General features: G+C 64.4%; 1 protein-coding gene across 1 annotated transcript; it reads right to left on the reverse strand.

The window, feature by feature from the left end:
• Positions 1 to 1472: 1472 nt before the first annotated feature.
• Positions 1473 to 7650, reverse strand: LOC113906217 (translation initiation factor IF-2-like). The gene is made up of 4 exons (XM_027564110.1): positions 7562 to 7650; positions 6490 to 7029; positions 2729 to 2811; positions 1473 to 1702 (listed from the first exon to the last, which is right to left on the reverse strand). The coding sequence occupies exons 1-4, from the start codon at positions 7648 to 7650 to the stop codon at positions 1632 to 1634; spliced, it is 783 nt and encodes a 260-aa protein (XP_027419911.1). The 3' UTR covers positions 1473 to 1631.
• Positions 7651 to 11469: the final 3819 nt, after the last annotated feature.

An 11469-nucleotide genomic window follows, 5' to 3' on the forward strand; every position in this document is an offset into this window, starting at 1 on the left:
ATCTGGGCCTCCCGAGGCTGGGCGGATGATGTGACCAGTACCCTTCTCTGCTGTCTCAGCTGCACTATCCATGCTTTCCCTGGGGGGAGCCCGGGCCAGCCAGAGCCTGCTTCCCACCATTCCTGCCCTGGAGGGCGGCTCAGGGGCCTTCCCAAAGCTGGGGGCCACGACGGCTCCCAAACGGGAGGTCAAGAGGCCACAGGCCGGTGACTGAGTCACACGCTGAACTGAGAGGCCTTGTCTGCAGGGACCGCTTTTCAGATGTTACAGCAGCCTCTGAAATGCACCCCGGGGATAAGCCTGGCCTGGGGGTTGGGGATAGAGGGCCTCTGAAATGCAGCCCCAGCGGATAAGCCAGGCCTCAGGTCAGGGATAGAGGCCCAGCACACCAGGAAGCCAGGGAGCAGCCAACCCCCTACTTGGGGCTGACCACACCCCAGCCTCAGATCCAAGGCCCCCCATCTCCCTGCATCCAGAAGGGATGAGCTCACCCCCATCCTCTCACCTGACCACCTGCTTTCTTCACGGAATGGGGGAAGGGACACCCAGAGCCCTCTGGTCCTGGCTGGCAGTCACCTCCGGGCCAGGGTGGACTGGCCACTGAAGCCCCAGCTGCTGTCTCCCATCTTAAAGGCCCTCCTGGCCATCACCCTCAATCCAGCACCCACTGCCCTCCCACACCTATGGTCGACGCCCTCCTTCTCCCCCATGAGCACTCTACCCCACCTGTGGAGTACTCCCAGCAGGGCCCCTGCCTCCTCTACCCAGCACACCCCACGGGGCTCCAGACATCACTCTTGGCCCTGGTATGCCCCACCCTGCACACCCCGCCCCTGATTCAGCCTTGGGGCCCAGGGCCCGGTCCCTCCTCCAGATTTCTGATCTCTCCCAGCCACATGGCCAGTAGCAATGGTGGGGCAGCCCCCTTGGGCGGGGGTCCAGGGCCCTTCAGACCTGACGTGCTCCATACCAGCTCCTCCTGCTCCATGGAGAACACCACAACTTTCTGTCGTCAAGGCCCAAACCGTCAGCATCCGACTGTTCTCTGGCTCTGTGGGTCACATCCCTGCCCCACCCCACAATGACCCTGCGGGTGCTCAAGGTGCAGCCGCAGCACAAGCCATCTCACCCGACACCCCTCCCCAACACAAGGGGCCGCTGGGCCACATCGTGACCAGGACTGCAGGCCCAACCAGAGCTGGCACCCACAGCTCACTGCCCTGGCCCCCCATGGCCCCCACTCCCTGCAGCCCTTCAGCTGAGCCAGGTACGCTCTGCCTCACGGCCTCTGCATGTGCCCTTCACCTGCTTGGCAGGTGAACCCGCCTGCAGTGCAGGAGACCCCAGTTCCATCCCTGGGTCGGGAAGATTCCCTGGAGAAGGAAATGGCAACCCACTCCAGTATTCTTGCCTGGGGAATCCCATGGAGCCTGGCAGGCTACAATCCATGAGGTCACAAAGAGTCAGACACAACTGAGCAACTAACACTTTCTTTTCTTCACCTGCTCACAAGACCTTCCTAGGTCACCTGCTTCAAAGCCCCCCGCCCCCAACTCTCTCTTCCCCTGCACATGTTACGGGCCAGCACGCCATGCATCTCACGCAGGAATCTCCCAAAGGCCGGCACTTCTTCAGTTCTGTTCACCAGCACAGCTCGGTACATGGCGAAGTGTGTGGCCTACAGGAGGTGCCCGGAAGGTACCTGTAACCAAAGGGTGGACGTGGAGCATGCGGCTGGTGCAACAGCCACTCTGTGATGTGTCCAGAGGCACTGGAGACAAACAGGCAGAGAGGTGTGCAGGACAGGGCGGGAGGCAGAGGACAACTGGAAGAACAGGCAGAGGGCGGACGGATGGAGGGATGGTGGGTGGGGATGGGTATAATTATGGACGGATGGATGTGGGAGGCCGGTCTGGAGGAGGGTATGGCAACCCACTCCAGTATTCCTGCCTGGAGAGTCCCACAGAAGAGCCTGGAGGGCTACAGTAGTCCATGGGGTTGCAAACAACTGGACTCAACTGAAGACTAACACCACTACTATGTCACTGCTGCTGCTGCTAAGTCACTTCAGTCGTATCCGACTCTGTGCGACCCCATAGACGGCAGCCCACCAGGCTCCCCCGTCCCTGGGAGTCTCCAGGCAAGAACACTGGAGTGGGTTGCCATTTCCTCCAATGCGTGAAAGTAAAAAGTGAAAGTGAAGTCGCTCAGTCGTGTCTGACTCTTATCGACCCCATGGACTTCAGCCTACCATGCTCCTTCGTCCATGGGATTTTCCAGGCAAGAGTACTGGAGTGGGTTGCCATTGCCTTCTCCTACCGTGGGATAATTATGTTCTCACATGAAAGGCCAGACGAGTCTGATGACTGGAACCAATCCAGTCATGTCCTTGGACCCACCCATCCCTTCACCATTCCTGCTTGTCTCTTAGTAGGTTCACACACAATTTCCCTCAACACACCTGCCTCCACATAGTCACAGCTAGCAGTAGGGGCAGCTGGGGTGGAGCTGGTCCCCCTGCAGGACCAGATGACCTCCGCCTCTGCTGGACCCCAGCTCCCAGAGCAGGTGGGGCAGCTGGGCACTGAACCCCCAAAGGGCTAGCTGTGGCAACAGAACAGAGAAGAATGACAGCCAAGGAGAAGGGGGTCCAGGAAAAGGGGGGCTGGCCTAGTTCTGAGTCTGAGAAGCATGGGGGGTGCTGCCAGGCACCCGGAGCAAGCCGTACCTGCCAGCCTCTTTCTGTTCCAGGAGCTCAAGCGGCCACTGACGATGCCAGCCCTATCCAGCCGGGCCTCGGCCTCTGAACATCTGTTAGGAGAGGATAGGTCATGATGTCCCAGAGATGAGGACATCATGTCCCCTCTGGGGACAACAGGTCCCCAGAGAGACCTGTTCTCAGGCAGCTCTGACTCCTGCGTCGTGCCTGGGCCCCAGGGGTCTCTGTCCTGCCCAAAGAGCATGGAGGTAGCTGGAGGGCCTGCAGGACGGAGTCCCCTCCAGAAGGGGGTGCAGGTGAGCTGCAGGGTTGGGGGGTTGCAGTGTCCACACTTGGCTGCATGAATGTGGGGGCAGATCCCCAGCGGGACCCCCCAAGTGTGGGGCCAGGAGCCAAAGGGCCACGTGTCCCTAAAAGCCCCCTGAGACCACTTCCTCCAGCCACCGTAGTCCACCCGGCCCGCCCAAGACAGCAAATTCTCTGCAGCTCTTCCTTCCCCACAAGATGAAACCACATTTCTGTCAAAAGGAAAACAATGAAAATGATGTTTCAATTTAGAAAACAAAAACGCTGGAAACAGAAGCAGCTGCTGTCTCCCGCACGCCCGGGTCAGGAGGCATCTTCTCGGGTTGAACTCCAAACCGGCATCATGGTTTCCAGTCACCAAGCCCAGGGCCGCAAGCTCAGGGCCACTGTCTCATGAGGACACAGGCCTACTTGGACGCAGGGCGGGGGGTCCCCACGTGGGGCCCCTGCAGACTTGGAGCAAAGCTGACTTTTCAGTCGGCAGCCTCTCCAAATGCAAACCAGTGAAACCTCTATACTTTGCAAAGCCTGAGAGCAAGGGCGACTTGGAGTCTGGGAGGCGGGGGAGCCGCGGCAGTTCTGGTCCCAGGTGAAAGGCACTTCCCCTGCCCCACCCTGTGCCCACCCCCTGGCAGGAGTCCTGGGTGGGGCGTGGGCACTGCTCCTGGCCAATGCACCTGAGTTGATGACCAGCAGGTCTTTTAGGGGCCACGGCCTCAGGAACCTGCTGGACTTTGGTTGAAGGTGTTGGGGAGCTGGAGGTTCACAGAGGTACTGCCCCTCCCTGACAGGACCCCCCAATCCTAACACTGTGTCCCACAGACAAATCTATACAAAATCTGAATTCTCAAAAAACACACCAAAAAAAAGAGGGAGAGTCAGCAGCGGCCAAAGGTGCTGGCCTGGCCATCATGTCGGCTGGAGGAGGAGCTGGGTAGGGAGAGGGATGGTCCTGAGAGGGTGGTGTCCAGCCTGGACCATAAACAGCCAGAGCATCAAGATGGCTGGACTCCATCAGGCCTGCCTCTCTGGGGCGGCTCTGCATCTGCCCCTGGCCTGAAGACCCCAGGGCCACCTTCTCAGAGGAATCAGGCCTCCTGGGGTCTCCCACAGGCCAGGTGGGCCCCCAACCCACCCACCTCCATGCCGGGTGGGGTGCAGGCAGACTGAGGTGGGTGTAGAGGTGCCATGAGGCTGCCCCCACGTGCCTCACACCCCAAGGAGGGCACCTTTCCCCCTGGGGCCTCAGTGTCCCCTGTGGGCCCTCCTCCTGCCCTCTGACTTCTAAAAGGGTGGCAACATCAGCTCCGGATGGTCCACTCATGTAATGGACATTTACTGAGTGACAAGCACGAGCCTGAGCCCTGAGTCAGGAATCACCAGAAACAGAAAACATCTTCCTTCCTCGACTGGAGTCTAGAGCCACAGACAAGAGATGCAGAGACAAAGAGATGAGAAAGGTGGGGGCACCTGCCCTCTGTCCAGCCCACTTCCCTGCAGAGCCTTGGCAGGCACAGCCCCTCAGACCATCAGCGGCCGCGTAGCAGTCAGCACAGGACAGAGCCTGGCACAGGCAGCGCCTCCTGGCCTCCCCTCCCACTGGTCCTGGGTCACCCGGGATGCTGCTGGGGGAGGCCTTCCTTCTCTGCATCCTGGGCAGGCCTCCTAGTCTCGGTGCCAGGCAGGTGGCGAGGCCAGCTGTGCAGAACAACCTCCCGCCACCCCAAGCAGGGCTTCCTGGAGGGTGCAAGGGGACCAGCCTACCAGTCTGGCTCCTGTGCAGCGTGGGCAGCTCACTGTGGACTTGAGGCACCCTGGGAACCTCGGTCCTCGGGGCATCAGCAGGGGTCTCTGGGCCTGTTTCAGCCAGATCACTGGGGCACACGCCAGCTGCCCAAGGCCTCTTCCTTCCTGCCCCATCCCTGCAGGGCACAGCCAGCCACTGAGGACAGCCCGGGGCCTCTCCAATGGAAGAGCTAGGCTGGGTCAGGCATAGGGGACCTCAAGAGTTGGGTGGGTGGTGTCTCCAGTAGCCCCTCTCCTCAGGCTGGAAACTGCCTCGGCCCCTCAGTAGGCCTGCGGAGCGGCTGGGGCAGGCAGCGAGCCAGGTGGTGACCCGCACTGGCCACAGCAGCCCCCGCCCAGGCTCCTCTTGGCAGGAGGCCTGAGGTCTCAAGGCGCAGGCGGGTGCCCACTGCCACGGCCAGGGACGTTCTCTGGTGGAGGCTATAAATAGGACTGTCATCAGTCGGAGGCAGCCTGACCGTGCGCCAGATGTACGGGACTGAGCCAGCAGGCCAGTCCTCCTACCGTCCTCCTGGTCACTGCCCTCAGGGGTGTCACCCCCTTCGTCCTGCTCCCCCCCGCCCCAACACCAGGAGAGGCTCTCCCACGGATGGAGCTGCAGAGCCCAGCAGGGTGGACCGGATGGGAGTCCTGCCTCCAGGGTCAGCCTGAGGAACGCTGCCCAGCCCCCAACCCCTCAGTGCTCCCTGACCCTCCAGGAGTTTCTCATCCTGTGGGCTCATCCGTGGTGAGCTCCTCTTGAGGACCCTGCTAGAGAAGACGGAGTAGACATGAAGGGCAGCCATCAGGCAGATGCCAGGGTCAGGGCTGGGATGCACCTGGGCACCACACAGATGCTGATTAGGCAAGAACCTGCTGCCAGTGGTGCACTGGAGGGCTGGGGAAGGAGCCAGCAGGCTGCAGTGAGCTGGTGGAGAGAGGCAGGAAGCCAGTGGGGTGAGGGGTCCATGCGTTGGACAGTGCCAGAGAGAGGTAAGCCGTGTGGAGTAGGGGGTTACCATCCTGATGGACCGAGAAGCTTGGGGACAGAGACAGGCCTAGAGAAAACAGGGAGGGAGTGTAACGCAGGGGGAGCAGGTCACTGTGGCTTTCTTTGGTCACGTCCTTCAAGGCCCATTCCACCTCCCACCCACACTGGCGGCTGGGGTGCCCTGGGGTTGCCCCTCCAGAAGAAGCGCTTAGCCGCCTAGCAGTGACTAGGATAAAGTCCGGCCTGGATGAGGGACCTGGATGGGGAACACTGCAGAGAAATGGAGCCCAGGGCCTGTACTGAGTGGGGCACGGTTGTTGGCACAGGGACGCTTTTCCATACCAGTGGGATCGCGCTCCCAGAATTCAAGGGATTTAAAAGGATCGGGTTTTCCTTCGAACCTGGCATACTAGACAAGCGACCCCCCCCCCCACAGAAAAACAGCACCCAAACTGAGCTGAAACCTCGATTCGAATGCGGACCCCAAGGTGCGCCCCTCCCCGCGCTCGGTCGGAAGCTGCAGTTTCCACCTCCGCCGCCGGGGGTCGCGCTGACACTCCTTCCCCACCCCCCCTCCCCCCGCCCACCGGCTCCACCAAACCTAGTTGCACTCAGACGCGTGGACACGTCAGCGCCCGTCCGCCCCCGCAAGGAAGACGCTCAGAGAACCAGGGAGCCCCCACCCTACCCCTGAGCGAGGGCTCGCTCCAGCGCAACGTGCCCGCGAGGCGCCTCCTCCCCAGGGTACCCCTCTCTCTCCCGCCATCCCAATTCTCCCCCGCGCGTCGGACGGGAGGGGGTCACTGTGCTCAGGACGCGGTGGGAGAGCGCACTTCCTGCCGCTCGACCCCCTCCTTCCCGAGCTAGCGCCGCCTCCGGGCCCCGCGGACCGCGCGCCCAGGCTGCGGAGTGGGGGTTGTCGCGGCCCGCTCGGCCCCCACCGTGGCCTGAACCTAATCCCGCCCCTCGCGGGGGAGGGGGTCGATCTCGGGGCGGCCGGGTACCGCGCGGCCCCACCCCCGGTGCCGGCGCAGGCGTGGAGAGGAGGGGCCTGGGCGGGGGCGGGCCGCCCCGTCGTAACCCCTTCGTCGACCCAGCCCCACGGCCGGAAGCGCCCCCGTGCCCACCCCCGTTGGAATCCGAGGCAGACTGAGCCCCGCGCCTCACGCCGGGCAGGGGGAGGGGAAGTGAAACCGGGCAGCGGAGCCTGGGGGCCGCGTCGGGGTTTCTGCAGACGCGTCATCGGAAACTGAGGCCGCGGGGCGGGGGCGCGGCAGCCGCGCGGCCCTTCCGGACCCGGCCGCCAGCGTTCCCGGCGCACCCGCCCTTCCCGGGAAGCCCCTCGGCCGCGGACTGGGGCGCATCACGCGCCCCTCCCCGGCCCTCAACAGCCTCTCTGGATCGCAGAAGGAAGCTTCGCGGAAGGAAGTGGGGGGAATCTGCCTAGTCCCCAACTGGGGCGTGGCCTTCCTGGGGCGGGCGCAGCCCGCTCCCCAGGCTCCTGGCACCGCCCACGAGGGGCGCACACCCTCTTGGTGACTCACTCCGGCGGTGACACCCACTCTGCCTGACTCACTGGGCGCCGTGCCCCGTACGGACACCCCGTGCTGGGGTGCATCTCGGGTTCACGTTATGCACCCGCTTCGGTGCGTTTGCGGGGCATCTGAGACCCGCGTGACTTGGGAGGGGCCTTCTGGGGTGCCGTGCAGCCTTGGGGTGTGTCCAGCCTCTGCGCAGTAGGGCGTGGCCCCCGTACCCACCGCCCTAGACTCGGCACTGGGAACCTGGAGCCGCGCGCAAGGGAGGTGGCAAAGGGGCTCAGATTCACCCCAAAACGGCCTGCAACCATCCCCCCGCCACCCTGGGCCTGCGCACCCTCCCCAGCCCGGCTTCCGGCCAGGCCGGAAGAAGCAGGAATTTGGAATGTTTGGAACCGGAGTTATAACTCTCCCCAGGCTTCTCCCCCCCCCCCCCCCCCCCCCCCCCCCCGCCTCCCGCCTCCCGCCTCCCGCCTCCCGCCAGGGGGGGCGGGGCCTAGCCTGCCTCCGAGGAGGGGGTGGTACTCCAGGGCTGGGGGCAACCCTGGCGTCTGGCCGGGTCGCAATCTCATGGGTTCTGGGGTAAACCCAGGCCGAGGGAGACCCGGGCGCCCCACGGCGCTGCCTTCCGTCCCGGGCTCCCGGCCCACCGCCTCCCTCAGGCCCGAGGGCACAGCAGGGTGGCGGTGCGCCCCGCGTCCTGGCAGGGAGGCCGCACTGGGCGGAGGAGCCGGGACCAGCTGGGCCTCCCGGCGCTGGGCGTGTCCAAGCGGCTGCTGTTTTCCCGCCGGGGAAGCAGCCGTGGGGAAGGCAGACGCCCCCGGTGACGGGCCGGTGACACCTGCCTGGCGCGCCGGCTATTGCCCTCCTCGCGCAGCAACTCCCCTCCCCGCCGGCCCGGCCTTGGCAGGGAGCCTCCTCCACACACCACCAGAGCCTTTTCTGGGACTGTTTTTTCTTAGAAACAGGAAGTTGGGGTGTGGGCCACACGTCCCGCAGGTCAAGGCCCCGCCGTCGGCAGAGCATAGTGGGGCTTTGGACCCATGGGAATGTGCCACCCTGCCTAACTACTGCAGGTCTCGGGGCCCGATGGAAGCCCAAGGGTGGACGGTGGGAGAAGAGGGGAGGGGTACAGGAGAAGCGGGGCCTGGCCGCCTGGTTCTGCTGCCCCTCGGCCTGTAGCCCCACCTCTGGGTCACTCAGCCTGTCGGTGCCACCTCCACGAGGGCAGCCCCAGGCGTGTGGAGCAGGGGTGCTGGTGCTCTCCTTCCGGCCCCGGCCCTGCCACCAGGCCTGTCCTTAAACGTGAGCAAGTGTGCACACTCACTGGAGCAGAGCCTGCCCGCAAGGCCAGGAGACCACCAGCTCCAGACAAGGGGCCGCGCCCGTCCTGGGCCTGAGGATGGTCTCCCATCCAGCTTCTGGGGGCCCAGCCCTGCCTCTTTTCCAGGGGAGCCCCAGAGGTTTCACTGGACAGGGTAGGGGTCTCCACTTCTGCCCTTGTCTGACACCTTGTGTTCCCAGGGCACCTGTCCTGGCAGTCCCACTGCCAGCCACTGTGGTGGGTGCCCCGTGGAGGGATACTGTGGACACCACCCTGGACGCCCAACCCAGCCCTCCTAGCCACTTCTGCCCACCCGGCCTAGACATGCTCCAGGCCCAGCCAGGGTCAGCAGCTGCCTACCCCCACCCTCCTGGCCAGAACAGGGAGGTTTGGTTTTGGAGGCTTTCAGGCAGGCCCCCACCCCAGCCCTCACTGGGGACCTGGGGGCCCCAGGGTGACAGAGGGTGGAGCCTAGAAGGGCTTGTGGGGTGGGCCCTGCCCCGAGTCTGTGCACACTTGATCTCCAGCTGGCAGGGCACCTGGCACCTTCTGACTTGGTGTGAGAGAGGAAGATGGGGGGAGGGAACCTGAGGGGCAGATGTGGGTACAAGGAGGGGAAGGGCAGGCACCCCAACACTCAGCTGCCAGGGTGTGGGCCCCACAGCCACACCCACAGCCTGCCTGGGTGCCCAGTGAGGGGTGGGGGGACCTGACACCACCCACCTCCCTGGGGCTGCAGAGCCACACCGCGACGGAGGCTCAGCCGGGTACCTGCTTGCCCTCTCTGCTGGACCCAAGTGGCCCTGGACACACATGCTCGACGGGGCCTTACAGAGAGGGTGACCTCAAAGTCCTTCCAGCACAAGGTGCCTTATCCCTTGAGGGTTCCGGAACAGGCCTCCATGGCAGCAGGAGTGAGCCGCGTGAGAGCCTGGGCCAAGCTTCCTGCCAGCAGGGCGCCTGCCAGGCCGGGCGCAGAACAGGAAGGCCCGACCCCAGCCCAGCCGGACACCTGACTGGCACAGGATGCTCCAAGACAAGCCAGGTCCACCTGCCTGCCCACCCCTTGCCGTGGGGCCACCTGCTCCAGGGCTGGGAGTCCCGCCCAGCAGCCCCAGACCTGGCACAGGCCTGGGCACAGATGGCCCCATGTGGGGGGCTGCCCGCAGGGCCCACGTCTCCAACCCTTGGGTGCAGGGGCCAGCAGGCACCCAGGTCCCCAAAGTTCTGCCCCCACCCCTCCCAGGGTCGCCCGTCAGCAGGCAGGACAGACACAGGAGGGTGCAGGGCTGCTGTCCCCTGAGCACAAGGGTTTCTGTGGGGAGGACACAGGATCCCCTCCATGCCCTGGTTTCACATCCCGCTGACGGCCACACCGTTTCCTGAGGGTCCAGACTGGCCTGGGGGCCAGGCCAGAGCGCAGACCAGCCTGGCTTTTTCCCTGCGGGATTCCACTTCCCTGCAGCGGGTCACCCCCTCCCTGGCGAGCATGGTATATGGGGAGAGGCTTTGGGATGTCGTGAAGCAGCCTGATCTGACCTGGACCTGCTTGTGGCATGTTCCAGCTGTTCTCTTCCTGGCCAACAGGAGTGACCCTGGGACAAGACAACCAGAAACAAGGGAGAGGATAGTGGGGGTTAAGGGCAGGCTGGGGTCTGGGGCCAGGTGGGCCAGGGAGGGGGCTGCTGGCCAGAGTTGGGCTGTGCTGGGGGGTGGGTGGGGTGGAAGCTGGGGGCCACACTTAGGGCCAGGGGTCAGAGGAAGGAGGACAGGCCGTGCCAGCTGTTCCTGTAAAGGGCAGGCGGCTTCCTCTTTCCACATGGCGCGCCTGGCACCCGCCTTCCCAGACAAGGGCCCAGCTCTCGGCCTGCGGTCAGCCCCTTTGACCACAGGACACTGGGTGGGGGTTGGGGGGGCCAAACTGAGGCTCTGGGGCTGGCAGCCTAGGGGAGGGGTGGGGACCCCAGGACAGAGACAGGCAGGCACAGCTGACCCAGGGGGCTGGGGTGGGGCCCCGGCTGCCTGTGACTGAGGAGAAGTGAAAGCTGGGGGTGGGGGCCACAGGGCAGGGACAGAAACTGGGGAGCTGAGTAGGTTCCCAGGAGCACCCCTGCCCCAGGCTGACTTCACCCTAAGCCTCAGGGGAGGGGCCTGGGAACCAGCACCAATGTGGGCAGGGACACAGAGGCCAGTCTAGGGGACGGGACCAAGGGGTCCCTACAGAGGCCATGGCTGGTGTGACAGTCCTGAGCCTGGGGACCAGAAGTGGGGGTGGGGGGCTGCCAGGAATCCCCAAGGAGGGGCCCTTCTCTCCCTGAGGCTCTCTGACCTTCAGCGAGGGCTTGGGAAGGGGGTTCTGAGGTCAGATGGCCCCCACTCTGTCTTCTCTGGGCTGGGGTGCCCAGGGCCCTTTATGCTGGCAGGTCACATCCAGAGGTGAAAGGTCACATTCAGAGATGAAGGCCAGAGCGGTGCCAGGTGATGAGCCTGGAGCCCCAGGAGATGTGCTCAGCCCAGCTCCAAGGCCCTTCACGACAGGCTGAGCAGCGTGCTGGGTGTGAGGACCCTGACTGCACACGTGTGCCCATGCACACACGCACACACACACAGCCCTCCAGCGGGCTCCCCAGCCTCCCTCAGGGACACCTCCTCCCCACCTGCACCTCCTTGTGGTCAAGATCTCAGATGAGACATGGACGTCAGGAGGCCCCAGGTGCTGGGCACAGATGAGAAAAGGCCCTTGCACCCACCTCTGGGGACAAACTCAGGCTGCGGAGCGCATGGTGTCCGCAGTGGGGATGAGGCC

Source organism: Bos indicus x Bos taurus, chromosome 16, assembly GCF_003369695.1.
Source record: "Bos indicus x Bos taurus breed Angus x Brahman F1 hybrid chromosome 16, Bos_hybrid_MaternalHap_v2.0, whole genome shotgun sequence".
NCBI lineage: Eukaryota > Metazoa > Chordata > Mammalia > Artiodactyla > Bovidae > Bos > Bos indicus x Bos taurus.

Excerpts from the sequence above, each read along its gene's own strand:
- LOC113906217 (XM_027564110.1), bottom strand. The coding sequence starts at position 7,650 with ATGGTTGCAGGCCGTTTTGGGGTGAATCTGAGCCCCTTTGCCACCTCC. Across the intron at positions 2,812-6,489 it reads GAGCGAGCCCTCGCTCAGGG|ATGTTCAGAGGCCGAGGCCC; the intron begins GTAGGGTGGGGG and ends CTCTCCTAACAG. Across the intron at positions 1,703-2,728 it reads GAACAGAAAGAGGCTGGCAG|GTACCTTCCGGGCACCTCCT; the intron begins GTACGGCTTGCT and ends CTTTGGTTACAG.